This window comes from Anser brachyrhynchus, assembly GCF_964034855.1.
Source record: "Anser brachyrhynchus genome assembly, chromosome: 4".
Lineage (NCBI taxonomy): Eukaryota > Metazoa > Chordata > Aves > Anseriformes > Anatidae > Anser > Anser brachyrhynchus.
The window spans coordinates 77,916,474-77,944,390 of record NC_137698.1 but is presented as its reverse complement, the minus strand read 5'-3'; the positions used below and the strand labels follow the sequence as shown (position 1 = coordinate 77,944,390).

The 27,917-nt window shown below is 56.4% G+C and overlaps 1 protein-coding gene and 1 long non-coding RNA gene across 2 annotated transcripts in view; one reads left to right on the top strand and one right to left on the bottom strand.

Moving 5' to 3' along the window:
- Window positions 1-369: 369 nt before the first annotated feature.
- On the bottom strand, window positions 370-22,752 carry CYP26B1 (cytochrome P450 family 26 subfamily B member 1). Its single transcript, XM_080592240.1, has 6 exons — window positions 22,173-22,752; window positions 19,793-20,017; window positions 7,517-7,792; window positions 6,227-6,382; window positions 5,029-5,310; window positions 370-4,155 (listed from the first exon to the last, which is right to left on the bottom strand). The coding sequence occupies exons 1-6, from the start codon at window positions 22,374-22,376 to the stop codon at window positions 3,763-3,765; spliced, it is 1,536 nt and encodes a 511-aa protein (XP_080448366.1). The 5' UTR covers window positions 22,377-22,752; the 3' UTR covers window positions 370-3,762.
- Window positions 22,753-25,926: 3,174 nt separating this feature from the next.
- LOC308195149 overlaps window positions 25,927-27,917 on the top strand; it is a 27,868-nt gene continuing 25,877 nt past the window's right edge. The window contains exon 1 of the long non-coding RNA XR_013951289.1: window positions 25,927-27,909. This is a non-coding gene — a long non-coding RNA (uncharacterized lncRNA). The remainder of the gene's footprint in view (window positions 27,910-27,917) is intronic.

Genomic DNA, 27,917 nt, shown 5'->3' with positions numbered 1-27,917 from the left:
GCAGAAGGTTTTGGCAGACACTGGGTGTCCTGGAGCTCACCGGACCCTCGGGAGGGGATGCCTCTCTGAGCTGGGGCACCTTGGGCAGGCTGCTCAGGAGCATGTCTTGATAGGCTCCAAGTATCGCCAGGGATGGAGACTTCACAGCATCACTGGGCAACTTGGTTCAACACTTGTCCATCCTCCCCATAAAAAGCTTATTCATATGTTGAAGGGGAATTTCCTGTACCTGCGGATAGATCCCGACATTGGTGCAAAACCTCCACTATGGGGGCACCAAATCCCAGGACAGCGGTGTCACCCTGAGACCCCAAACCAGGAGGCCACAAGCCCTTCGAGAGGCGATGCAGATGGGCATGAAACAAAAGCTTTGGAGATTCAACTCTTTTTATTATGGAAGTCTATAAAATAGCCACATGGATTATTTTTTTTTTTAAGATCACAAAATACACAACATTCATTTTAATATGCGACACATGATATTATATACATATTAAAAACCACATGACTGAGACACATGTTCACACGGCACCAATTTCATAACGAAAAACCCCACAAGTGCTTTTTCTTTTTTTTTTTTAATATTAAAAACAACTGTGATAAAACATATTAATATTTTTCCAGACAATGTTTACAATAAAGAGAAAAAAAATCATATTTTACTAAATAACAAATATTTAACAGCAAAAACTTTATACTAAATATCTATTTTGAATTATAACAAAAATAGTACTTATAATAGTTTATAAAGACAGACCAAAAAAATTTATGTATAAAATAATATTATAGCGAATTGGACTGTGCTAAGAAAAAAAAAATAACACAAACAATTCTGAGATTCAAAGTGCTTTATTCTGCAAACCCTCTGCAGCAACTTTTTTAGTCAAGTTATATTAGTTAGGAATGGTAAAACAAAAGCATGACTTACTTATGCCTAGATTAAATATTCACACACACAAACATTATATATACACATGATGTAAGCATATATATATAATGGATGTATGCTTCTGATATTACAGCTCTCCAATCAACCACTCATTCAAAAGCATGTTTGGTTTTTCACTTTGTAACGACATTGGAAGTTAAAATAACAATTTCGGCGAAGCCCTTCACTGACTGCCCGTAAGCACGAGCGGGACCGAACCCTTTCTGAGTCTCCCCAAGAGGTTTTGCTCACAGGAGCATGGCACGAAGCCACCAGCGAGCTTTGAGCAGACCTCTCGACCTTGTTGGCCATTCCCCTCACCAGTGTTCCCCTTTTTTCACCTCCTCTCTCCCCCAGTCACGGTTTTTGCCCCCGACAGGTCTCAGCTGGAAATGAGGGGCTCCTGGACAGCACCGAGCAGTGGGTCTTTGGTGGGTTTTCGCCCTGCGTCCTCCACCTCCTGCCCCATCCCCATGCCCTACCAATGTTTGTCGTCAGCCAAGATCGTGGATGGCCTCAGGCGCCACAGGCCTCTCCCCAGACACTTGCCTCCAGGAGACTCTCCTCTTCCCACTGCATTCAGGTTATGTTCTCCTTTGCTTCCCTTTGGGACTCGAATTTTGATTAAGCCCCTTTTACCTCTGGGAATGTTTTCTTTCCACCAGGGAAAAGGAAAATGCCTAAAATCTCACTGGTGCCTGAGCTAGTGGTGTTCCTCTCAACATTTCCAGGCTGGCAAACTAGCTGAGCCTCTGTTCCAGGGACGCGGTGCCAAGGTAGCACAGTGCCAAGGTAGCACACAGCTCCGAGACCTCACTCTTGGGTTTGGCATGCTGCTTACCAACCAGAAAGCGAGCTCTGGATCTCAGTGGCATCCCTTGGAAGGCTGAGAGTTTTACTTCAGGTTAAATCCACCTGGAAATCAAGTCGTGCATCTTGGCTTGAGTGGGGACCATCCGCCGGGATGCTCCTGGGGGGGCTTCAGGCAGCTTGGCTGACGGCAATCTGACCTCGAGAGCTTCCCCTGGCTCACAGCCTGCCTCCCTCCCCACCGCCCCCACCAGACGGCAGCCTGGCAAAGGCAGCCACCGCCGTCGCTCACTCCACACTTCCTTCGACCTTCCAGAGAGGCACCCACTCGTCAAAAGCACAACCTGCAAAGCAACCTGGTAAGCAACATCTGCCCCTTCGTCCTTCCTATTTCAGCCCCTCCGACTTATCTGGACACCTTTAAAGCAGAAAGCCAAGCTGCCCACCCAAGCACGAGGTCTTTTCCCACCACGGTTAGGAGAGGTCCCAGCCACGGTCCTTGTCTCATCCTTTCCACCATGGAGGGCAGGAGCTGGGAGAGGAGCAGGGCTGTGTGAAGCAGGGATGAAATGCCTCGAATCCAAGAGGGATTTCCCAGCACTGGTCTGAACCAAATGCCAGCCAGAGCGCTCGAGGTGTCTTTGCTCTGCACCTACGCATGAGGCAACATCTGCTTTCAACACAACACGCCCATCTCACACTCAACCTGGAAGCCTTTTGCATGCAAAAAAAAAAAAAAAGAAAGAAAAAGAAAGAAAAAGAAAAAAAAAAGAATGAAATTAAAAAAAAAAAATACCAAATACCACCCAGCAAATGAAACTCAAGATACCTTGGTGGCCGCTTGCTTGTGCTGGAGCTGCTTTGGGCAGGGCCCCTCTCCCAGGTGGGCGGTGGGACGAGGCGGACAGCTTGCGAGGAGCCCGCCTCTCACTCTCCTTGCTGCCGAGCTCTCGCATCACCAAACAAAACCCAGACACGAGACAAACCATGCGGACGTTGGCTTATTTATAGAGATCACCTTTAATGCAAATGCCTCCCGTGGAAGAGGGCGCACCTGAAAGGAGCAGCTCTGAGCAGGGCGGCTTTGCTGGGTGCCCCGCTGCTCGCAGGTCAGGGGAGCCGCACGCTTTGAAGGCCAGTGCCTGCACCCTGAGGGAGAGCAAAGGCACCAAAATGCCCCCAAATGGGTGCCTCTGCGTGGAGAAGGCAAGGGGGGGGGGGAATGGGACGGGTGCCCACAGGCTGTGTAGCAGCAGCAGGAAACTCAATGAGAAAAAACAGAAGCCCCCCCCCCACCCCAGAGCCCATTTTGCAAAACGCAAAAACGCACTTGTCCAAGGCCTTGGAGAGACAGCTCGCCGTCTTCTCGGTCCCAGACAAGGCACCACAGGGTTTTTCGGTCCCGCAGCAGAGGCGAAACGGCAGCACCCCCCCCCCAACCTACCCAGGGGATGGGGTGGGAATGGGCATCGCTTGTCTGCCCCTCACCCAGGGAAGTCCCCAAAGCCCCAAAACAAAAAACACAACTGAACAAACAAACAAAAACAAAAACAAAAAACACTGTTATCACCAGCTAATTTAACACTGTTAAAAAAAAGCCCAACGGCCACCCAAGAGCCGCCCTGGGCTACCAGACCTCTGGTTGCCGGCTGATTTCCAAAGCCTTTCCCGCAGTCGGGGCTTTGCAGCGCTCCTCCTCGCAGCAGAAGTGTTTTATAGATATTTATATATATATATTTATAATATTTAGATACTGTGTATGGTCAGACAGTCCCAGTTCTACTCAGGATTTGCGACTCTCCCTCTTTTCGAAGGAAGTGAGAGGCACGAAGCCACCCCAACCTTCTCCATGCCCGGAGCAGAACGGTTTTGGCAGCTTCACCGGTGGAGAAAGCAGTCCCGACCCGGAGTCTCCGCGAAGCGAGCGTCGTGGAGAAGCTTCTCAGTCCTCTCCCCTCCCCTCCTGTTCGTCCCCGTGTCCCCACCCCACCCCTCTGTCCCCAGCCGCCCGTCCCTCGCGGGCTCTACACCGTGGCCCCCAGCATAGCGTCTGTCCCCGTCAGGATCTCGTTCTGGTTGGAATCCAGTCCGAAGAATTTGACCTTGAGTCCGTTGACCGGGTGGACCACGGGCACCAGGGTGATTTTGGGGAAAGTCCTGGTGGCGAGCTCGAAGCGGCTGGTGCTGGCCAGCTCGATGGCCAGCGCCTTGAGGAAGAGCTTGGCCAGGTGCTTCCCCAGACAGGTCCGTACGCCCCCTCCGAAGGGGAGGTAGTGGAACCTGCCCTCCTTGTCTTCGCTGCGGCCCTGCCCGAAGCGGTCGGGGTCGAAGACGTCCACGTCCTTGAAGACGGGGGCGGTGTCGTGGGTGTCCCGGATGCTGTACATGACACTCCAGCCCTTGGGGATTTGGAAACCCTGCAGGGAAGAGGGGAAGGGGAGAGAGAAAAGCAGAGCGTGTTAACCGTGCTGCAAGGAGGGAGAGAGGGGACAGCGCGAAGCAGCTTTGGTCCCCAGAGGAAACGCTTTTCACTGTTTTCTTTGGGGTTGCTAGATTCATAAAGAAAGCAAAGAGTGCAACGCAAAGTGCTAGGAGATGGGAATGCTGGATTAATCCCTGCCTCTATCCCAGCCCATCAGATGAGCCATTCCAATTTATTTGCTTTGTGGTCACTCGCAGCAGCCACCTACCAGGAACCTGGCGGTGCCTGACTGCCCCGTGAGCCGGGCAGCCTGGGGGAGCTGCACACCCTTCACCACTTTGCTCCCACCCTGCCACCCAACGCTCACGTCAGGGCCTGGGTGGTGTGAAACGGGGAGGATTTCTCACCCCCTGAGCACTTTAAAAGGCTTGTGACTCCAATCCTTGCATTAGCAGGATTTGCGGTGACAGCCAGGTCTCAAGCTTTTGCTGCGCTGGTAGGAAACTCCAGCCATCGCGGTGAGCAATGCGCCTGTCATCTGGCAGCCTGGAGGTGCCCTCTGCAGCAAACCTTTCCCTTGTCACACCCCAGCTCAGATTTTGGCGTCAAACATTGTCACGATTTGCTCTTTGAGGCGTCATGGCTGTCTCCTCTTTGACAGCCCGAGTGCATCTCTTCCCCACCAGGGGCCGGATCCCTGCATCCTCCCGTGAATCCGCAGCACTTCCACCCACCACCACCAGCAGGATCTAATTTATCCTTCCCGGCTCTCATCAAAACCAGGCTTGAGCGAGCTCTGCACAAGGCACAGAGGGCTTTTGGGGGAGGTGACAGTGCAGCAGCACCCCGCCGCCAGAGCAGTACTCACATCCAGCTCGAAGGTTTGCAGCACCGTCCGGTAACCCCCCGAGATGGGGGTGAAGAGGCGAAGCACCTCCTTGATGACGCAGTCCAGGTAGTGCAGGCCGTTGATGTTGTCGAGCCGCAGGGAGCCCTCGCAGATGCAGCCGTTGTGGAGGATGCCCTTGCTGCGCAGCTCCTCCCGCAGCTTCTCCAGCACCCGCGGGTGTTTGAGGAGCTGCATGATCAGAGAGGTGCTGGCGCTGGCGGTGGTGGCGTAGGCGGCGAAGATGAGCTCCAGGGTGCCGTCCTGAAAGGCAGGAGGGAAGCTGGGGTGAGACGCAGAAGGGACAGACAGACGGACGGACCGAGAGCCATGGCATGGCAGGAGCTAGGCACGGGGCCATAGCAGCCTGCCTTGGGGCACTTCTTTCCCCTCCGTCTCAAGGCGTGCAGCTCCAGGGGACAAAGAGACATTTCCCCCGTCTTGCCCTCTGCATGGGGATGTTCTGCTGCTGCTGACAGCAGGAGGAGGGCAGGATTGCTCCCACCACTGGAATATTCTCTCTGCCCTGCTCAGGTGACGCTGCAGCATTCCCCCTAACACCCCACAGCTCTCCAGCCCAACCTCACTGCGATGTCCCTCCTGGCATGGGCACAGTCCTGCTCCCACTTTCACCTGCACTCAGGGGAAATGAGAAACCTCCCTTTTAAAAGGGAGACACGGGTGGCTAGCGTGAAAGGCTGGAAACACCACAGAGAGCTTGCTACAGAGCCTTAGAGGATGCAGTGACAGACAGGAGAAAAGCCCTCAGGGATGGGTCTTGATTAATCAAGTCATGCCATGAGCCTGCTGCAATTAATAACCTGCCAAGGGTTCATACACCCTGCAGAGGAGACACCTGAAAACTGCACAGGCAGAGGTGTGAGTCTGCTCAGGGCTGAAAGCTTCAGCAAGCTTGCACGGTCTTTTGGTATTCCCTGAAAATGCTTTTAAGCAAGGACTGAGTGTGATGAATATATCCCAAAGGAAAGCAACCGGCTTGTTGGCACCGTGCTCTGCCAGGCCAGGGTTCACCTGCAGCTCCAGCAACACACGGGGGACCCCCAGCTCTGAGCGACCACCTCAGGTGTGCCCCCAAGAAATCCACCCTGCTCCAGCTCACGCTCTGCTGCGCAGGGAGCCCAAGCCCTGAGGACAAGGGGGTCGCGGGGAGGACCTTTACCTTCAGCTCCTGCATGGTGAGCTCCTTGCCGTGCTCTTTGCCGCTCTCTATCAGGATGTCCAGTGCGTCAGCATAGTCCTTGCCCTGTGTGTTCTGCAGTTTCTCCTGGATGGCTTTCTCCAGCCCTTTCTGCAGCGTCTCACGTGCCCGGATGCCCTGGGGAGCAGGAAACCATCAGTTCACGTAGGGCACGGCACTGCAACCACCGTCCCCCTGCCCTGGGGCTGCCCAGCATCCCCAGGAGCTGGAGACGTGCTCAGGAAGACACAACTATGGAATCCAATTGCACTTGCAGGTGCTCAAAGAGAAGCATAAAAATGCTGGAGTCACTCCCCGGCCAGGAGGAGCAAGCCCCAGGTGTGCACGATTACAGGCGAAGGTAATCGGCACCTAGGTGCAAATGGTAGGTGGGATGTGGGAGCTCCAGTGCTGCACCAGTTCACAGGCCTCCCCCTCCCCCGGGATGTACAGCAGTCCCTGGGAAAACTGTCTCTCTGGGGAAAGCCAGTTCATCCAAAAGGATCCTCTTCCCGCGAGTGAAATGGGGCTCCCAAGCAATTTTATTGCTGGGCCTCACTAAAGCAGTCGGCATGGGAGCGCAGCCGCACTGAGCTAACCTGGGGCTGCCAATGTCTGGGCTCATTCATGTGGTCAAATAACAGTAACAAAATTTGCAGTGATAGCCACAAAAATAATTAAAAAAAAAATCTATTACCAAAATTCCTGATGAAATACAGCTATTTTTTTTACGTTTTCACTTTGCATCCTCCATAGAAGAACTGGAACAGTTCTTAGAATCAGAAGGGCTGATTCTGGCCCTCCAGACAGGCAGTGCATTGGTAGGAGAAGAGTCCCACAAATAGAAATAGAAATAGAAATAGAAATAGAAATAGAAATAGAAATAGAAATAGAAATAGAAATAGAAATAGAAATAGAAATAGAAATAGAAATAAAAATAAAAATAAAAATAAAAATAAAAATAAAAATAAAAATAAAAATAAAAAAGCAAAGTGCCGTTGCAAGGAAAAATCACCCATTAAATCTGAGCAGATGCTGACTGTATTCTCCATTGCACTGAACCACGGAGCACACCGTGCTCTGAAAGCCTATGACCGTGCCTCCCTCTCTACTCCACCAAAATAGGACTTTTTAGCCCAAAATAGACCTGCTTCTTAGATATCAGAGTGTGAGAAGACATCCCACCAAGAGCATGCATAGAGGTAGGGATTAGCCTCCCTAACTCCAGATTGGTGTTACCGGCTGGTGGAAGCCTCAGCCCAGATCTCTTACCCTCCTGTAGCCACTGAAGGGCAGGTCCATGGGCAAGGAGAAGACGTTCTCCACAAACTGCTGGTAGACCTCGAAGAGGCGGCTGAGCTCCTCGTCGGGGATGCGGAAGCCCAGCAGGACGCGGATGGCCATGCGGAAGGTGAGCTTCTGGGTCTCGTGGTAGACGTTGATGGACTCGGGGTTGCTGCTCCAGGCCCGGAGGGTGTCTTTGATCACCAGCTGGATCTTGGGCAGATAGCTCTCCAGGGCCTCGTGGCTGAAGATTTTGGAGAAAACCTATGAAAGAGAGTGAGCAGAGATTTCTACGCAGCTCCAACATCTCCTGCTTTCTCTAACAACCCCCTTCTGCCCACCAAAATGAACATCACAAATCTCCTGCGCTGAGCAGAAGGCCTGTCATCATCCAGAATTCATCATCCAGAACGACCAATTTCCAAAATCACTGCCAAAAAGGGCTGATGGAGAGCTCTCAGCTGACGGAGCCTCCCCAGGCCGACCCCACCACAGCCACCCCAGACAGCTGGTGATATTGTAGTGCCCCCAAGCCCCTCTCCAGCAGCTGACTGGAGATGGGAGGAAACAAATCACCTTGTGCATGGCAGGGTGGATGGAGCCAGCTTTCCTGCGGCTCCATGTGTCCTGCATCCCACCTGCATTCATCCCACTAGCTGGGTGCTAATAACACAGCTCTTCCGCGGGGCTTCTCTAATGTCTAATAGTCTGGTTGTGCACGAACACACACACAAGCTTTTCTCTCAGTGGGAAGCACTGGGAGTTTCTCTCTCTCCTAACAACCAACCTTTTTAAATATATACAAAAAAAAAAAAAAAGTAAAATAATTAGTTCAAGGCCTTTAGGCTCTCTGAAAATCTGGCTGAACTCAGGCAGAGGTTCAAGTGCTATTGGGAAAAAGAGGCACATGCATGCAGACGCTGAGATCGCACACATCTCATTTCCTTGGGAAACCAGGCTAAAAACCTGATGTCAGCAGACACTATTAATTTAAGTTCTGCAAGTAAACACTGCACAGGAGTGGGCCTCCCCAGGTCCCCGATGCTAACGGCTCCTTACTCCAATTTGGGACTGAGCCCGCGTGTTGCACGAGGAGCTCAGAAATGCCAGGAATGTCCCTTGGCCTCCCCCCGGCACAGCCCACAGCACGCGCTTTCATTCGGCATCCCCGCCGCATCCCTCCCACAGTGCACCGGAGGAAAAAGTGCTGTTTGTTTATTTTTTATTAACCTCCACACACGGCGGCATGCACACATGCACCGCCACATGCCAGGCCTCCGGGAAAATCAAATTAAAGCAAGCTCCCACGGAGGGAGCTGCAAGCCTCCACCGGAGGCTGGTTGCTTGAGGGGGTGCTGCAAAGTTATCAAAATGACAAGAAAAGGAGAGAAATCAAAGCCGTCCCCTCTTTTGACGAGTGCCGAATGCACCGGAGCTGTAAATGTGGGAATTTCCTCTGCAGTCAGCACTCAAAGGGAAAGGTAACATTTTCCTGGCGGCGACCCCTCACTGCTAATGCACATCGTTCACCGGGAGTTTGTTTGGTGAAATAACACCTCTGTCCCCTCGCAGGCCGGGCGGGAGGCCCGACAAAAGCTGCTTCATAACGCGCCGCATGCGGGCTGAGCCCCGAGTAAAACTCATCACACCACACACGGCAGGGCAGAGGTTGGCGTGGAAATCAGTGTGCAAGCAGGATGCTAGGAGGAGGGCTGGGAGAGAGGGAGAAGATGCACGCAGACTGACAGATGTGCTCGCAGACAGACAGACAGCCCCAGATGTCTACAGAGAGCTGAGGAATGAATGAATGGAGTGGGAGAATGAATGAACGGCAGGGCTAGGGTGAGGGTGCGAGATGATGCGGCTGCTGCTCTCTGTGCCTCTCTGCACTTCACGGGCTACTTTTAAGCCCTGAAAGGACAGCGATGCTCGGGCAGACCAGCTCGGGTGTGTGCAACGGGGTGGGAAAGAAGCTGCTTGGAGAAGAAGAGGTTGCAGCCCTGCTTGGGGCCACCATCCTGATGGAGGTGGCACCTGGGGCTCCTGACCTGGGGCAAACCCCAGCCTCCCACATTGCTGCCCAACACCTCCCCCCATGAGGGATGAGGACCCCCCCCCTGCTCCCCACACAAAGCCCAGCATCTACAGAAACACCTCTGGTCCTGCTGCGCAAAAAACAACCCCACAGTGCAGAGAACCAGCCCGGGGCTGGATCCACACCTTGCGGCCAAGCTGGACTCAGGAGGAGCGCGCCCGTCCCAAGGAGGGATGCTCAGCAAGGGCACAAGGGAGACAATGAGCCCCTGTGGAGGCCAACAGCCTGCAAATGGGGAGTGTTCTGCACTGGGGGGATCTGGTCTTTTTTTTTGCCCTTTTTTGATCTGTCCTTTTGCTGTCGGGCTCCTCCAGCCTCATCCGGCTGCAAAGCTGGCGTCACGGGTCCCGGCCGCTCGCCGCCGCTGCGCTCCACGCCGCCTAATCCCAGATGTCAGCGGATCCTTCCCCAGCCAGACACAAGTCTGGATCCCCTTCCAGTCACCTCCAGTTCAACCCTGCATCTTTCCAGTTGATTAAAAAGGAGGAAAAGGCAGCCAACTTTCCCTGACAGACCTCGGCGCGTTTCTAGCCTAAAATCCCTGCGCCCTCTAGTGAAGCCCAGCCGAGGAGCATCGCTGCACAAAAAGTTTGATCCCGAGCAGCCCGGAGGCAAAAACAGCTCTAAGGGGATGCCCCTTACAGGGGGGGTCCGGTAGCAGCCATGGGGCAGCTGGCCAGGGCTTTGGGGGGATGCTGGGAAGAGCCTTCATCTCTCCACATTTTTGCCGTGTCCTAAAAAAAGCCAAGTCTGGGGATTTGCTCTGTGCATCTCACACCCGCATGCACTCGCCTACCCCCTGCCCGGGGAGACCCCCACCACCCAGTTGGAAACTTCCGAATCCGCCTCACAGTGGAAACAGGATATTTAAAGATTTATGGGTTTCCTAAAGGCAGAAAATTCCTTCCCGGTGTCTCAGCTCCGGGATCTCCCGCAGAGGTCCAGCTCTGCATGACAGTGAGCAGCCCCCAGTCCCGGATGGAGTGCACCCCAACCCCATCCTTAAACCTCACCAAAGAGGAGTGGACATTCAAGTAAAACACCTTCAGCTTCAACCCACAGCATTTTTATGCTTAGAAAAAGCTTCATTTTGTAGCTGGGGTGAAGTGTAATTATCAGGGATGATGCTTTTCATCATTTTACCCCTCCTTGGTGCCAGATAAACTTCCCCCTTCAAGCGCAAGTTTCATCCCCTGCCTTTCACCACCACAATCTGTGGGTCCCCTGCTCTCCAGCACAGAAAGAGGGAGCGGAAATTTTCCTTCCCACCCTCCAGGAGAAGAAGCTGGGATCGGACACCCGTGCCTCATCCAGCTCGGAGCTACTGGCCCAACAAAACGAAGGCACGATCAACGCGGAGACGTTTTTGCAAACCAATTTGGCACCAGCAGTATGTGTCAGGGAAGCATCCAAAGCAGTGTCCCAACCTGGAGACGTGCTATTGCCTCCTACACCTCAAAGTCCAGGCGGTGTTTTTCCCAGCCCTGCCCTGTCACCACCTTGTAAAGGATGTCTGCCTCCCCCTGCCAGGCGTGGAGCCCACTGCCGTGCTCCAGTGGGCTTGTAAACCAGGATATTTTTGGAGCGGGATGAGAACACTCATAGGCAAGAGGCTGTCCTGGTGCCGGGAGCATGAGAGAAGGGAAAATGCTGTAAAAGGGCTGTGGGACTGTGCCACCGTGCCAAGGTACTGCCAAGAGGAGAGGACCTCCGTGGGCCCCTGCCACTGCCCCAACACACTGCTGTTGGTGCAAGCTGGTCCCCTGGAAGGTGGAGCACCTCTGCCTGTGCTGGGGCTGAAATGAGGCCTCGTGGTATTTCCCCGTGCCGTGCTCTGCCGCCATCCTCCATCATGGGAGGAATCCAGGTCCCTTTAGAGGGAAAAGCCAGGAGTTTCTGCTCACCCAGAAAGGAGCAGCTCTGGACGCGCAGAGCAAAGTGCAGCATGGAGTGAAGTGGGAAGCGTGGGTGCTGCGGGGGAGCTGAGGGCAGCAATCCCTCCCCAGGAGAAACACAAGAGCCCCATGCATGCTGCCACCCGTCACCACGAACGACCTGGCTGCAGGAGTGGGGCACGGAGCAGAGCAGGGGCAATTTCACCAGGCTTGGCCCAGCTGGAAAAAAAGTGGAGTAGAAGAGACTGCTTTGCAAAGGATAGTTTCAATGACATTCAACTGATTCACAAAAGAAAAAAAAAAAAAAAAAAACACTAAAAAGAAGACCAGAGAGATCATCTCAGCATCTTTAGGGCAAGTTATGATGATCGTGCACCTTTCAGGATTGCTCATAGCCTTAATTTTTACTTTTTTTCTTTTCTAAGTATTTGGGGTTGTGAGAAACTCTAGAATTTTATCTTCCTGTTCCAAATCAGACTAAAACCAAACAGCCCAAGCACCCCGGTTCCCTGTAGCACAAAACCTCCCTGTCCAAGCAGTTCAAAAAACACTTTGCTTGGCATGGGAGGCTTTGCTTTCCAACCCTTTAACAGGATAATGGATGGCAATGCAAAGGGGAGAGGAGGAAAGAAGCAGGACGCCCTATGTCTATCTCAGCACCCCATCTGCAAAACTGTCTCATCTCAAAAAAAAAAAAAATCCAGCACCAGCAAAATGCAACCTGTTATATTCAGCAATTTAGGTTGCTTGGCCCTCTCCGTGGGGTTACCCAAACACACTGTGGTTCTTCAGCACCTCTGTGCCTGCACCACCCCCAAAGTGCTGCTCCCCCCTTCCCTCCCATTTACTCATGGGGAACCAGTGCGTTGGGGGACTGCAAAATTCACCTTACATGTTGTCACTGCTCCTCGAGTGGGAAATCGAACAGAGGGAGGGAAAGAGAGAGAAGTTACCACATCAGTGGGTAGCTCAGCAAAGAAATGGGAGCTGTGTTCAGGAGAAGTGACCTTGGATTAGGAAGGGGGATCACCAGGCCAAGAAGAGGTCCAACACTGCCCATGGCTGGAGCTGGAGGGAAGGAGCAGCCCCCCAAGCCCACAGGGCAGGTGATGGCATGGTCAGGGCAGCCATCCGCCAGCAGCAGATGGCTGGGAAGAGCTGGGATGGGCTGTGGACACCATGCTGCATCCCAGATCTGTGGCATGGAGGTGAGAGCTTACCCAGAGCTAAAGAAGAGGAGAGAAGCTCACTTGGCAGCAAGGGTGGTGCCCTGCACCAATGGAGGAGAGATATTAGGAGACAAGCCCTCTTTTTGGAGACTTTTCCTCGAGCATGGAAGGGGGAGCAAAGGGAAGGGATGCCCACATGATTAAGAAACCCACAGGTTCCCCTAGCAGCAAAGCTGGACTTGGCAAAGAAACCGCCTTTGAGAGCCCTTCCCAGAAGTGCTCAGACCTTGGTCCTGCCACGTGTTACATGGCAGAGCAAGGGGATGGGAGGGAAACGCCTGCCCCATGACACAGCTTGCTCCATCCCAAAGGGGAAATAAATACGCCTTTCCTGAGCATGCACTGTCTTGGCAGAAATGGAAGAAGACCTCGGAAAAGTGCTTCCACAGCAGCAGTAAAATCTCACCAGCTCTGCCACCGAACTCCTGAGGAAGGTCTTGCATCGGATGGGGATGGGCAAGCCTCGGATGGTGCAGAGGGGTTCCTCCTTGTGAAGATGTGAGCCCCTGCAGACTACCATCGAGGCCCCCTCTGGCTTTAAACTAAGCCTGAAGAAGAGATGACAAAGCCTGAGGTGACCCAAAGCCACCAGGCACAATTAAGGAGAGGAAAGATGAAGAGCAAGGTGGCTGACAGATATGTTTGGTGGCAGAAGTGCCACCTGGGAAGTAAAGAGGATTGTTAATCCGACACAAAGCCCTCTGACCCCAGAGGGATGAGCGGGACATTACAGACCCCAGTTGCCCGAGCTGCCTGGCTGGACAGACCATGGCATGGCAGAAAACCAAAACTACTCAAAGACAGCACAGGACGGATCCTGAGCCTGAAAAGCTCTCCCCCATCTCCAGGACGCACTCCTGGCATCCCCCAGTGCTGCCCAGAGCAGCCCACGGAGGGATTTTGTCACCTCCGTGCCTCAGAGGACATCTCACCGCTCCTACCCCAGGGGATGTGGATGGTCAGAGCCCCACAGGGGGCTCAGCCCGCGGGGTAAGGGCAGCTCCCGGGCTGCCACCGCGCCCAGGCGCAGCTCAGCCCAAAGCAGGGCGCGAGCACACGGGGCGTTTTGGGGTGGGCGGCGCTCTGAAAACCCAAAAACCTTGTATTTCAGCCAGGAGCACCTGTGCTTTGCTTTTTTTTTTAATCCATCGGAATTACTCTGGATTTACACCGCCGTAGATGACAGGACTATTTGGTCTAAAGTCAATGAGCCAGCCTAGCCAGCAAATTCTTCCCCAAGACCGCGAGCGGGAGCCCTCCTACATCAATGGGAGCCTTTTTTTCTCCAGCTCCGGTGGCTTTTGCCCGTGGGTTAAAGCTCTCGGGGCAGCAGCCTGGGAAGGAGTAAAGGGGCCTGGTGCATGGCAGCTGGAGCCCAGCACGCCTGAGCTGACCCGATGTGATCCGGGGGGGCTCGGGTGGAAGGCGATGGCTCGTTCCCTACAATTCCTGCTGAGGAGGGTGGAAATGCCAGAAATATATATATATATATATTAAATTCTCTGAGCAGCCTGGGTCGGGGTGTTTGGCAGCGGGGAAGGTACGGTCCCGCCGCCTCCCATCCCTCCTTCCTCCTCCCGCCCCTCTCCCCCCGTCTGCCTCCTTCCCTCCCTCCCCCCAGTCCTGCCCACAGCAGCTGGTTTATATTTGGTTGTAAATTTATGGCCCCTTTTGTGTTCTTAATCCTCTTGCAAACTATATTAAAGCCTCAGACCTTTCTACTTGGTGCTAATAAGCTCAACACTTGTATGCCTCCGAGGCAGAACATTAATTGTGGTGTGTTAATGAATGATGTAGTTTTGGACAGTGAGACAAAACAGGCCGTTTCTCTGCACCACTGTCTGCTTCCTCCTCGAGTCTCCGGGTCTAGGATGTCTACCCAGCCCACGGACTGCTTTTATTTTATTCTTTCTTTTCCTTTTTTTAAGCCAGCTGTGCCTATTTTGGGATTACTATGCTGGAACAGAGCACGGGCCCTGCAAGTCCAGTGCTCTCTTGCCAGGGCTGAATGCTTCCGAGGAAAGTCACTGTCCCACCTTTCCCTGCACCAGAGCACGCTGGCACCGCTTATCCCACACCAAGAAACTCCTTCCTGGCCCCGGGCACTGCTTGGTTCAGACTCTAAAGCTCAGGGTGATGTGTCCTGGCCTTTTCCAGCTCCCATTCCCCTCTGTACACAGACACCGGGCTCCCTCGTGGGCAGCAGCACGGCAGCACCTTGCTCTCTGTTTGCTGAAATTCAGCTTCCCACTGCCCTTAAATCCCGTAAAGGCAGAGCCCACGCTGTCCCTGCACAGGTTTGCTTTGCCTTCGTTTGCCGTTGCTGTCGGCCCAGGGGGTCGACACTTCCAAAACACACACGGGGTAAATCTGGAGCGACTGCACTGATTTTGCTGGGGTTTCACGGGTATAAATGGGAACCGAGGGGGTGAAAAAGACAAATCTAGGGAGGGACGTGAAATGGACTCAGCGTGAGCAGCCGGACAGGGACAGGGTCCCATCCCCGTCCATACAGCAGAGGTGGCATGGCTGTGCCTCCGAAATGAGAGCAGGATGTGGAGAGCCCCGAGACAGGCGCTGTCCCAGGACCCCTCCCTGATGAGTTCCTGTAGGAGAGCAGGAGCCTCCCTCCCTCGGGACACAAAACGTGTCCGACCTGTCCAACCCTCGGGGATGATGTGTCCTTCACCCCATGCAGAGGGATGGGGTTCTGCCACCACAAAGCCAAGGCAAAGCCATGGCCATGCTCGGCCAGGCAGGAGAGCAACGCGCTGCTCCTGCCAGTCACCACCAGGTGACCTGGGAACAAAAAGGCCAGGACAAAGGAATGAGCTCCCTCCAGTGTGGCATGGGCAGCCCAGATCCTTCTCCAGCCTCGACATTAGCTCTGTGACCCCCTGGCAGTAACAACCTCGCAGTAGGCATCTATCTCAGGAGGCTGAGGAGTTTGGGGTTGCTTGTAAAGTGCTCTCATCCGACAGCTTCATCTGGGGCCAGGACAGAGCCAGCACTAATGATGTCTGCAGCAGCACGATGCCCCCGAGGCACACAAGCCCTGCCTCCCACCCCACAAGCTGTCACAGCCCTGGGCAAAGCTGACTTTGTACCTGAGACCTCTTCTCCAACAAAGCTTGGAGAGGCCCCAAAGGAAAATTTCTCCAATTTGTACAAACTTTGATGGCTTCCTGCAGGGGAGCTTTAATAAACAGGGGATGGGAAAGCAGAGCTGCCATAGGGATTGTTTTCTTAATGTGGCCATGTTCCTCCTAAGCACCTTTCGGGAGAACAACTCAGAGCCCTCTATCGACACCTCTGGGATTAAAGCCTCTGATAGCCAGGGATGGAGAAGGATATTCACCCACTTTATGCAGGGGAATGTTGAATCCTCATAAGATCATGAAGAGAAGTTCGGAGAGTGAAACAGCAAACCTGAGAGAAGAGCTCCAGAGACCGAGCTGTCCACCCCAGCCCTGATCCCATCACCATCATGGGCAACTACTGCAGACCCACCAGCAACAGCTGCAACTTGCTGGTGCTAAAATCACAGAGAAGAGCTAAAATCTTGTGGAAACCTCTGCAACACACGGCCAGCAGAACAGCTGATTTCTGCGGCAAGCTACTAGAAATACCACGCAAGAACATGCTGGGCTTAAAGCTCTTGCTAGAGCTTGTCTGCTGTCTGAGTGGCAACCTGTCCCACCAAGAGGAGACCACAGCTTGATTGCCAGGAACAACGAATGAGCATTTGCCAGTGCTGGTGCAAATAAGCGCAGCTCCACTGGCGTATAGGAAGGTGATGGGGACTCATTTCAGGTGGTGACCATGCAGCGGTTGGTGGGACAAGAGCTAGAGATGATCCCAGTGCTTTGGGTCGCAGAAGAGGGTGAGCACATGGGGTTTCACGCTCCTTTTCCTCCTGCCAGCTGGCACCCAATGCCACAGGCAGCCTCAAGGGAAACGATACCTCATGGCAACTTCTGGCAGGACCAGAGAATGAGAAAGTAATTTAAGAGTGAGCAAAGAGTCGAGCTGAGAGAGGCGGGGAGGGAAGGGAATGTGAGAGGTGGATGGAGCTGCTGCTCCAGAAAGCCCCACGAGGTTTAAACCGAGTTATCAACAACCCCACAGGTTTCCCAGGAGCTACTGCTGCTCTTCTTCGTGGAGCTCTCAGGCTGCTCTGAATCTTTTAACGTTTTCTATTAATACTAGCACCCTTGCTGAGAAAGTTGGTGAAATCTGTGAAAAATGCCATCTTCCGCCAACGTTTTTTTTGCTTGGCTTCCCAGCAGGGAGGTACAGAGCAGGTACCTAAGAGGAAAACTTCTACGTGGAAGGAGCAAGCTTAAATCTCAGTCTAGTGCTTCCTCCTCGTGTATCTCACAGTCAGGATGGGGAGAGTTAAAATTCAATGCCATTTAACAGCAACAAAAGCCCAGGGCTAACAAACGCAAAAGGCACCGCTAATTTCTGCCCGTAGAAGGCACCTGGCCTGGAAAAACCTTTAATCTGGTCATCGTAATCTCGCCGGGAACGGCATGATCTATTGCTTCACATCAGAAGCAGGTTCACCTTATCTCCGCGTGCGCAACTCGCCCAGCCCAGGGCGAGGGATGGTTTGCACAAAGGAAAGGGAGATTCCAGCCGCTGGGCTCCGTGAGCACCCATGGGTGCGTGACGCACAGGATGCTCAGCCCCGCGAGGACAGTAATTAAAAGACCGAGTGAAGGAATCAGAATAATCTGCCGTATTCAAAGGAAAGTGAACCAGCCAGCTGAGCCCATCATACCCAAACCCACGCTGATGAAACAGAAAGCTTAAAGTCTGCTTAGCCCCGCAGCATCCCCAGCCCTGCTAATCTTGCTCTCTGCTACACCAGAGCCCAGAGCAAGGTGAGGGGTGTGGGCAGAAGCACTTGTGGTCCATAAACATCTGAGGCCATGGCTCGGTTGCACAGGGGTGGCGTCAGAGCCTTGATCCAACAGCAGGGCATCCTGGGACAGAGGGCTCTACCTGTTCTCAGGAGGCTTTAGCCATCCCTGAGGCAGGAATTAGGATCTTGGCAAGCTTGGGATCATATGCAATGCTAAAAATTGGGAAGGCAAAAGAGTTTTGAGGAGGAGAATGGAGATCCAGACCAGCCTTGGGCTCAAAAATACAGGGAATATTTGGGTCTGGGATTCACAGCCTAGCATATAAGTGAGACAGGCAGGTACTGAGGGAGAGAGGCTGTCCCCTCGCTACACCGCTGGTATTGCTCCTTTCTGGTGCCAGCGCTCCCCAGCTGAGCTGTGGTACAAATTATGAGTCCATCAGGATACCACAGAGGTCAGGCCTCCCTTTTCCATGACCTCGTTCCCATAACCCACGCTCTCCTCTCCTCCCCCCAGCATCTTTTCCTGAGGTTTGGATTCTGCGGTTTTTATTGAGGACATCTCAACCAAAGGCCTGAGCTGCCCACTCTTCAGCAGAAAAAAACTGTTTTGCCAAACAAGATAAGCAAGGAAGCAGCAGAGGAGAGCGGAGGCACCTTCACATCGCCGGCTGCTGCCACTTAACCCTCTCATAATAGCAAACAAACGGGAGCCAGAGCTGCAGCTTCACCGCTGCCTTCCCCTGCTGCCGGAGGAAAACCATCCCTGTCCCTGCACCTCTCCTTCCCCTGGACATGCTCTGTGATGGGACAGCCCCACGCACAACCTTTCACGGCAGGGATGGAAAATATTTTTCCCTCCTTAAGACAAAAAGGAGCAGCCCAAGCAGCCGGCGGTGCAATTGCAGGCACCGAGCTCGCCCCAATCCCGGGCAGGGACCAAACAGCGGGGTCCCGGTGACATTTTGTTAAGAAATGTGACTCGTGGGAGTCAGGCCGAGGTGGTCTTCTCATCCTAACCCCAAGAGGAAAGAGAAGCGATGGGGTTCGGTAGGGATTTCAGAGAAATCCACGCGCCAGGATAAGGAATCCTGCTGGAGCATGGAGAGGAGAGCGGAGTCTGCCTCGGGACAAGGGCTGGGGCAGCCCCTTGGTGCTGGGCACCTCAATCACCCCCACCTGGGGGCAAAGCTTTTGGGGAGCGGGGAGATGCTTTCCCTTCACCGTCCCCCAAATTAACCCCCCGCCCCGACCCAGCAGGGCAAGAGCCTCTCCCGTCGAGGCAGGGATGTGAAAGCCATCGCCCATGCCACCATCACCCGTGCCACCACGCCAGCACGCCCTGCCTGTCACCTCTGCCACCGCCTTCGCCTGCGGGAGTTTTGTCTGGGGGGGGGGGGGCCCTGAGGTCGATCCCCGACACCCGAGGACGCTCACTGCCCCCTGAGAGCCGGCTGCCCCCACTGCTGGCCTGCTTTGGGGTGCGTGCCGAGGGTCTGGCAGCGGGACCACCGCGGGGGGGAGACGAGGTGAGGGGTTGGGACTGCCCCCCCCAGCCAGCCCTGAACCCCCCCTTCACTGGGGGACCCCCATCACCACCCCAAATTCCCTGAAGTCCTGTGAACGCTGAGTGTCACAAAAACCCTACAGCAAGCAGGACCCCAGTGGGGGCTCCCCACAGCCCCCTCTGGCGCAGCCTGGAGCTGGGGGGTCCGCACTGCATCGCCCCCTCTCCCCCCCGACACCGCCCCCCTCCTTCCTTCATCTCCCTTTTAAGAGCTCTGCGGGGCCGCTCCCGGCCTCCAGCCCACGGCAGCCCCCGCCACGCGTGTCCCCATCCACGGGTGGGCAGCGGGGGGGGGGGGGGGGGCAGAGACAGCCCTCGGGAACGCCCCGTGTGCCCCCCCCCGGCTCCCTCCCGCTCTCCCATCGCCCTTTTAAATTCCTCAAAGGCTCCGAGCAGGGACACGGGGGGGGGGGGGGGGGGCGCCCACGCGGGACCGCCCACGGGGGGGGGGTCTGGGAGGGGGCGTAGAGGGAGGGGAAGGGAAGCAGGGGAGGGAGAGGAGGAGGGAAAGGGAGGGAAAGGGAGGGGAAAAAGGTGTGGGGGGGGTCCCCCCGCTCCCCGCGCCCCCACCCACGCGCGGCGCGCCCGGTCTCGCGTGGGCTCCTCACCTTCCTCTTGTGCCGGTGGATGTCGCCGATGGAGTTGGCGACGGTGTTGGGCCCCAGCAGCATGCGGGTGCTGCGCGGCCACTCGGTGCTCACCAGGTGGTGCTCCCCCATCAGGATCTTCCGCACGTTCTCCGCGCCCGTCACCCGCACCAGCGGCCGCCCCAGCAAGTGCGTCTTGAACACGTTCCCGTACTTCTCCCGCCGCGAGGACTGGAAGCAGGAGCCCTGCGGGGGGGGGAGCACGGGGTGGGGTGGGGGGGGGGGGGTCCCGAGAGGCCGGTGTCACCGCACGGCCCCCCCCAACCCCACGCGTGGGGATCCCCCCTCCCACTCCGCGTCCCCGCATCCCCCCGCGAGCAGCATCGCTCCCGGAGCAGCTCCGCGGGGATTTCGGATTTTTTTCCCCCCCCCTCCCTCCCCGTTTTTTGGAAGCGGGCGCCCGGCGAGCAGCCTGGGGAAGAGGCGAGGAGGGGGGAGCTGTGCCTGTGGGTCTGGGGGGGCCGAAATGCGGGGGTCCCACCCGCGCACAGCCCCGCTGCCTCCGTCGGGGCGCCCGGCGCTGCCCGCTCCTCCCGCCGGGGCCCTCCGCCCCCCGTCCGCCTCCCTTTTTCTACCTCCCCCGGCGCTTTTAAAACACTTTTTTTTTTTTTTCCCTCATTTTTTTTCCCCTCTCTTTTTTTTTTCCCTCCTTTTTTTTTTTTCCCTCTTTTTTTTTTTTTTTCCCCCCTCGCTCAGACCGAATTTACTCGAAAGGCTGCGATTCGCCTAAGTAAATCTGCAGATTTCGGGCGGCTTTAATAACTTTCCCACATGCTCCGGGGGGGGCTTTTGTCGGCGAGGAGCCGGGCGGAGCGGCGGGGCGGGGGGGGGACACGAGCCGGGTCCCCCCCAAACCCCGACCCGCCGGGAGAAGCGCTGCGAGCGATCGCGGGTTGCGAGTGCGTGTGTTTATTTTGAAACAAAAGCGCGGTTGTGAATTTCAGATGTTCAGGTGACCCTGTTTCTTGATCTGCGTAAATATAATTAAAGTCCTTTTTGTGGCATTAATAAAGAGTTATTTGTACACCATTTCCAGGGCAGCACAAAGAGGACCTTTATGTGGGAGAAGTTTCGAATGGAGTCCAATTTATACAAAATTCTGTATTTTTAGCCCTGGACTCTGTTTGGATGGAGCCTGTGGAAAAGCGAGAACCCTTTTCTGGTCCCCCTGTAAAAATCTGATAAATTTCTTTAAAAAATAAAGCCCTATTGAGAGCGCGCGGTTAACCCCTTCGGCGCCGCGGCCGGGGAGGGGGAGAGCTCGGGGTGCGGGGGCTCACACCTCGGGGCTTCCCCCAGCGCCGAGCCGAGCCGAGCCGGGCCGGGCCGGGCCGGGCCGGGCCAGCCGCAGCCGCGCAGCCGGTCCTGGGCAGCGCTGCCCGGAGGAGCCGTGCCGGGGCCGTGCCGTCAATGAAACGCGACCTCGGGCGGCGGGAGCATCCCGGCGGAGGCTCCGCTCGCCGGTTTGTTTGGCTCGGGGTGGGAAAGGCTCGGGCTAATTGTCCTCGGGGCTTCCCTCCCGGGAGGCTGCGAGCGGCGGGGTGCCCCCAGCCCGGCCCGCGGCTCCCCCCGAGCGGGGCACCCCCGGCGGCCGCCAGCCTCCTCTCCTCCTCCTCCTCCTCCTTCTCTCTCTCTCTTTTTTTTTTTTTTTTCCCTTTTTTTTTGGCAGCCACCCTTCCTCAACGCGGTCCGAGGGGATCCCGCTCCGCCCGCCGCTGCTGCTCAGCACTTAGCGAGGTTAATCCCGGGTTAAGCTCCCGATTACCTCCGTGGGCTTCCCCCGGCACCGGACCCGAGCCGGGCGGGTCGGGGACACGGCCGGGAGCAGCTCCCGGGGCCGCGGAGCGGGCAGCGAGGGGGGGGGGGGGGCGAGACCCGGGGACCCCCGCACGGTGCCCGCAGCCCCCCGGGGCAGCCAAATCCCCGCGTGCCGCCCCCGGGGCTTGGCTGATTTCGGTTTTTCATTTTGCTTGGATTCGGGTTGTGGGGGAAGAAAAAGGCTTTTTTGGCAGCGCGGGGGAGACCCCCGAGCCTCCCCCCCGCCGCCTCCCCGGCACCGCGCAGCCCCCGCCGGGGGAACCCCGGCGCGCCCCGGGCCGGGCAGCGCAGCGCGGAGCCCCGGGCGAGCCGAACCGAGCCGAGCCGAGCCGAGCCGGGCTCCCTCGGTCCCCCCCGGCCCCATCTGCCTCCCCAGCTCGCCGGGAGCCCGCCTGATGCAATCGCAGCCCGTGCAAAAGGAAAGAAAAAGGGAGGGAAAAAAAAAAAAAGAGAGGGAAAAAAAAAAAAAAAAAAGCAGCCGGTCCCAGCCCACCTTCCAGGGAGGGAAGGGAATCCTCCTTACCTGCAGGAGCCAGTGGAAGGTTTCTCCGATTAAAGGGAATCCCATAGAGCCTTTAGGGATTGGTAGCTTGCAGGTTTTGTCGCGGGTGGCAGCCCAGCGGAGCTGCCACAGCTGTTGGGACACGGCCAGCAGCAAAGTCAGTGACACCAAGCACGCCGCGAGGGTAGCCAGTGCCGAGACGAGATCAAAACTTTCAAAAAGCATATTTGGAAGAAGGAGGAGGAGGAGGGTGGGGAGAGAAACAGCCCCTTGACAGGCACCACACTCGCACCCACACACACGCACGCACGGAAAGAGGGCGATTGCGGAGCGCACACTGACCCTGCCTGGGGGGTCCTGGGGCGGGGGGGCCGCGCTCGCCCCCCTCTCCGCCGGCAGGTTAGAAAAACAGCAGGAAAAAAGGAGGGGGAAAAAAAAAAAAAAAAAAGGGCAAGGAAAAATTGAAAAGGGGCAAAAAAAAAGGAGTTTCTCCTCTGTCCCTCTCTGAAAACTTTGTTCTTGTTTGGAATAAACTTGACAGAGTGACACAGGCGAAAAAAAAAAAAAAGAAAGAAAAAAAAAAAGAAAAACACACCAACAACACTAAAAGAGAGGAAAAAGGAAAAAAAGCAACAGGAGAGCCCCCAAAAGAGGGGCGTGGGGGTCCTGAGTAGCCAAAAACGCGAGAAAGAAAAAATTAAAAAGGAAAACCCCGGAGTGAAAAAAAAAAAAGACCCCCAAAAAGTCCAAATGCAGATGCTCTGGCTCTCGCTCGCTTTCAAGGCAAGCCACACACACCAGAAGGAGAAAAAAAAAATGAAAGGAAAAAAAAAAAAAAAGGAGCGAGATTTTTAAAAATACTAAAAAAAAAAATCTTAAAATAAGTCAGCAAAGACCTGGAGAGATGGAAGAATTAAATAGCTCTATATATGTATCTATACACACGGAGCGAGACAGATCGGTTTATATCTCTATCTCCCTCCACATAAATATATCTCCATAAATATATATATAAATATATATATATATATATATATATACGCCGGTTATTTGTTAGCCCCAGACTTTTCACAAGACTCCTGTAAAGAGGAGGCAGGGCTGCCTCGGTATAGCCCCTCGCGATGTGAGTTCGGGTAACAGAAAGTCAATGTGTGTTTATATAGAGGCGGGGAAGCCGGGCTGGGCTCGCCGCCAGCCCCGGCTGCTCCCCCGCACACCCACCCTCACTTCAGAGGGCTCCGGGGGAGGCGGGCCGAGCCGGGCGGACGCGGCGCTGGAGCGTGCGAGCCCTGGCCCGCCGCCCGCCGCACGGTCACGCCGCGCTCCTCGGCCTCCTCCTCCTCCTCCTCCTCCTCCTCTCCTCCTCCTCCTCCTCCTCCTCCTCCTCCTCCTCCTCCTGCAGCCGCCGCCGCCGTCCGCACCTTCGGCCTGCGGAGAGACAAGCGCGGCTCAGCCCGGCGCCCCCCACCCCAATGATTTGTGTGTCCCCCCCCCGATGCTTAACCACTCCTCGCGAGCCCCTCGCCCCAAGGTTTACCCCCCAAGATTTGCCCCCCCCCCCTCGGTTAAGGACTCCCTCCCTGCAATCCCCCCAACCCCAAGATTTACCCCCCCCAAGATTCACCCCACACACACACTTAACGAGTCCCTCCTTGCAACCCCCTCACCCCAAGATTTATCCCATCCCAAGATTTACCCCCCAAGATTTGCCCCCCCCATAATGAATCCCTCCCTGCAATCTCCCCACCTCCAGATTTACCCCCCCAAGATTTGCCCCCTCACCCCAAGATTTACCCCTCTACTTAATGAGTCCCTCCTTACAACCCCCTGCCCCAAGAATTACCCCCACCCACAGTTTTCCCCTTAGGGTGACTCGCACCCCTCTTGCCATGTCACCCCAACGCCCGAGCCCCGGGTTCCCCCCCCTTCCCCACACCACTGTTAGCCCCAAATATTTCTCCCACACAACACCCCCCCCCCCGGTGTAAACCCCTAATGGCTTCCCCTTGCAAGGATCCCCCCTCCCAAGTCTTACCCCCTCCAAGGATTTCCCCCTTCCAACGAACCCCCCAGAGCTCAACCCTTTACGATCCCTCCCTGCAGCAATGTCCCCCCCCTCAAGAACTAGCCCCCCCCCGTGACTTCCCCCTGGCAGTGATGCCCCCCAGGATTTATCCCCAATAATTTTCCCTTTTCAGTTATTCACCCCCACACTAGTTTGCCCCAGGCAATGACCCCCCCCCCCCCCAATACCCCTTCCTTTTCTGAGACACTCTGCCCTCTCCCACGGCTGGCTCCTTGCAGCGGTTTGCCCCCCCATAGTAATCCCCCCCCCAGTTTCCCTGCCCGCCGTGCTGCCCCCATCCCCTCCCCGCTTGCAGGGATTTCCCCCTTTGCTGATTTGCCCCCGGAGTGCTTTACCCCCGCCCTGCCTTGGCCTCTTGCACCAACTTACCCCTTGCAATGCCCCCCCCCCCCAATTATTCACCCCCTTGCAATGCCCCCCCCCCCCTACTATTCACCCCCTTGCAATGATTTCCCCCTCCGGTTATTCGCTCCCGAGAACTTGCCCCTTGCAATTTATTTACCCTCTGCCCCCACAAGACATTTTTGTCGGGTTTGCCATATTCCACCCCTCACCCCTATTTCTCGGGGGGGGCCACAACCACTGTTCTGCCCCCCCCCCCCTTCCCAGGACACAGGGCTCAGGTCTGGGGGGGGGGGACCCGCTGTCTCCCCGCGGTGCTTCCGAGCCAGCCGCTGCCTCGCCCAGGAGGCTGCCGCCCCCCCCGGCCCCCCCGGCCCCCCCCTCAGCCCCAGCAGCGATGGAGGCAGAGGCAGGTATCCGGGCTGCCTGGTTACAGGCACTTTTGCAAAGCATTTGCTTCAGATTACAGGAAAAACAAAAGTTCATTGAGTTCCCCCCCGCTCCTTCGCCGCCCCCCCCCCCCCCCCGCGTCCCCCCCCCCGCGTCCCCCCGTAGCCTCCCCAGCTGGTTTGAGTCTGGTGCCCGGTGGGACTGCGGAGCTCCGAGAGGGGCTGAGCCCCCCCACCCCCCCTCCACGCCGCTGCGGCTCCCCGGGAGCTGGGGACAGGGCAGGACCCCCCCCCAAAAGCCTTGCTTTGAGGTGATCGATCCCGGGGGGAGCCGGCACCGGAGCCCCTTTTCCTGCCCGGCCCGGTGCGGGGATCCCCCCGGAGGGTCCCGGAGGGGGGGCGCAGCGCCCCCCCCCCAACACCACGCTCCCCGCATCCTTGGGCACCCCCGGGGCAGGCAGTCCCCTGTCTCCCCCCCCACACAGAGCCGCCCCCCACCCACGCGTGTCCGGGCTCTCCCGTGGGCACAGTGCGAGCTGAGGGGGGGGCCTCGGTGGACTCGGTGCTGAGCCCCCCCCCCCTCACGCCGCTGCAGGGAATCGGTGCCAAACACCCCACGCATCCCGCTGTGGGACCCCCCCCCCGCGTGTCCCTCTTCACGACGATCCCCCCCACCCCCCTCCCCACGTTACCGCAGCCCGGTGCAGGGAACCCCCCCCCCCGCACATCCCATCCACCGGGGACCCCCCCCCCACTTCCCCACGACCCCCCCCACAACCGTACACCGGGGTGCGCCCCCCCCCATACACCCCTTGCAGGGCTGCTCCCCCCCCCCCATCCTCCTCCTCCTCCTCCTCCTCCTCCTCCTCTTCTTCCTCCCCCCCCCGGCGCATCCCGGTGCCGGCGCCCCCCCGGCGCCGCGCTCACTCTCTGCCCTGCCGCCCCACCCGGTGGCCGCTGCTGGCACTGCAGGCGGAGCCGCGCAGGTGGCCGCCGAGCCCGGAGGGGGTCGGAGCTGAACACCGCCCCCCCCCCCAAAAAAAAAAAAAAAAAAAAAAAAAAAACCACCGCCCCCGGCCAGGTGAGGGCTGCTGCCCGCAGGGTGCCTCAGCCCGCAGCCCCTGCCCAAAGCGCCTTCCCAAAAAGCCCTCCGCAAAGGGCGTCCCTGAAGCATTTTCCAGAAATGCTGCCCCGAAATGCTGCCCCAAAGCACTGCCCGGGAGTGAGGTCCCAAAACAGCTTCCCTAAATACCTTCCCCAAACACCTTGCCAGGACCTTCCCAAACACCTTTCCAAACGTTTTCCCATGCACCTCCCCAAAACACCTTCCCAAACACTTTCCCAAACACCCTCCCAAAAACACCTTCCCCAGATTCTTCCTCCTGCACCCCGCTGTGCTCCCAGCCCAGCCGCCAACTGGGGAGCTCACTGAGCCGTGGCCCCCCCAGGCAGCTGTGCACCTCATAGGGCTCAGATCCCCCCACCAAGAAGAGAAACTGGGGGAAAAGGGCTCAGCTCCCCCCTGGTGCCCCAAGCTCAGAGCAGAGGGGATGCAATGTGTCCCCCCGGGGCTGTGACACCGAGCTCAGCACCAGACCTAGGCCGTGGCTGAGAGCCCCGAAGAATTATTTTAGCACAGTAAATCCCCCAAATCCCCCAACAACTTTGTTTCAACCCTAAGGGCAGCACCTGCTGCTGAAAACACCCCCAGGAACCCCAAACAGTGGGGCTGAGCACAGGACCAGCCAGCGCAGAGGGAGCCCTTTTCTGCCCTGCTCTCCTCCCCCCTTTTCCCAGGGAAAAGTCACCCCCGGAGCTGCTGAGTGTGTGAACACAGCTCGTGTCCAGAAATGCGAAAATGTCTTTTTGCGGGGCTGGCAGAGGGACAGAAATCAGCCACCGGCACGATGTATTCTCATGAGAATCTGTCCCTTTTCCCTCTTGTGGAAATTCAAGGGAAAAGCCTACCAAAAAATCGGCTGCTTGGGGTTTATCTTGTTTGTTTGTTTGTTTGTTTTTTTCCAGAATTCCCCCCCTCTGGAGATTAAAACCCTGAGAGTCCAGAGGGAAAATGATGTTCCCAAGGCCAGCAGCAGGGCCAGCACCAGGTCCCCAGGGCGCAGCCTGCAGCTCTCCTGCCTCAGACACGACTTCGACCGCCATCCGGATAAATTTAGTGTCATCAACAAATAAAGGCAAAAAACCCATGGAATTGCAAACGGGATGGAAAGGGCAAATAGGGGAGCAATTGTCGATGGGGAGGAGAGGGTGCCGACACTGCCAGGCAGGGGGCTGAGAAACACAGCCTGAGGGAGCGCCGTGGTGGTGGCTGCTGCTCCGCCAGGCTGAGCCTTGAGGCCAGCAGCACCAGGAGGCTCAGGGCTACCAAGCTAAGGCTTAGGGGTGTCCAAAAACTCCTCCTTCCAAAAATTCCCCCATCCCAAAGCCCGGTTTTGCAACATGAACGAGATCCTGAACTTTTCCTGCCTCTTTCCCTGGCGGGGAAAAGCAAAAAACTTTGGCGAAGCTGGGCCCAACCCGCCCCGGCTCCACTACTGACAGCTGCAGCTCTGAGGAGCGAATTTCTCTCCCTTCCAACCCTCCAGGCTTTTGGCTTCACCAGAAAGAGCGATGCTCTCCTCTCCCTGCGGCTCCAGACAAACCCCAGCACTGTTACGTTTCGGCTGGAGAGAGCAGCAGAGAGTCCCCTAGGTTAAACGCTGGGCTGCGTGACTTGGAAAGGCTCACCAGCAGTGAAAGTGGGGTTGCTCGGCCTTTCGGGGTCACTCCAGCTCCTCGGGCATGGCAGGATGAAGCGAGGTGCGTGACCCACACCCTACACCCGTGCCCCCTTGCCCCGGGCTGCAGGCAGAGCGAGTGCGCCCACCCCAGCCGCACTGACAGAGCTGATGCCCTGAAACAATCCCACAGGCACTCCTAGGTAACTCC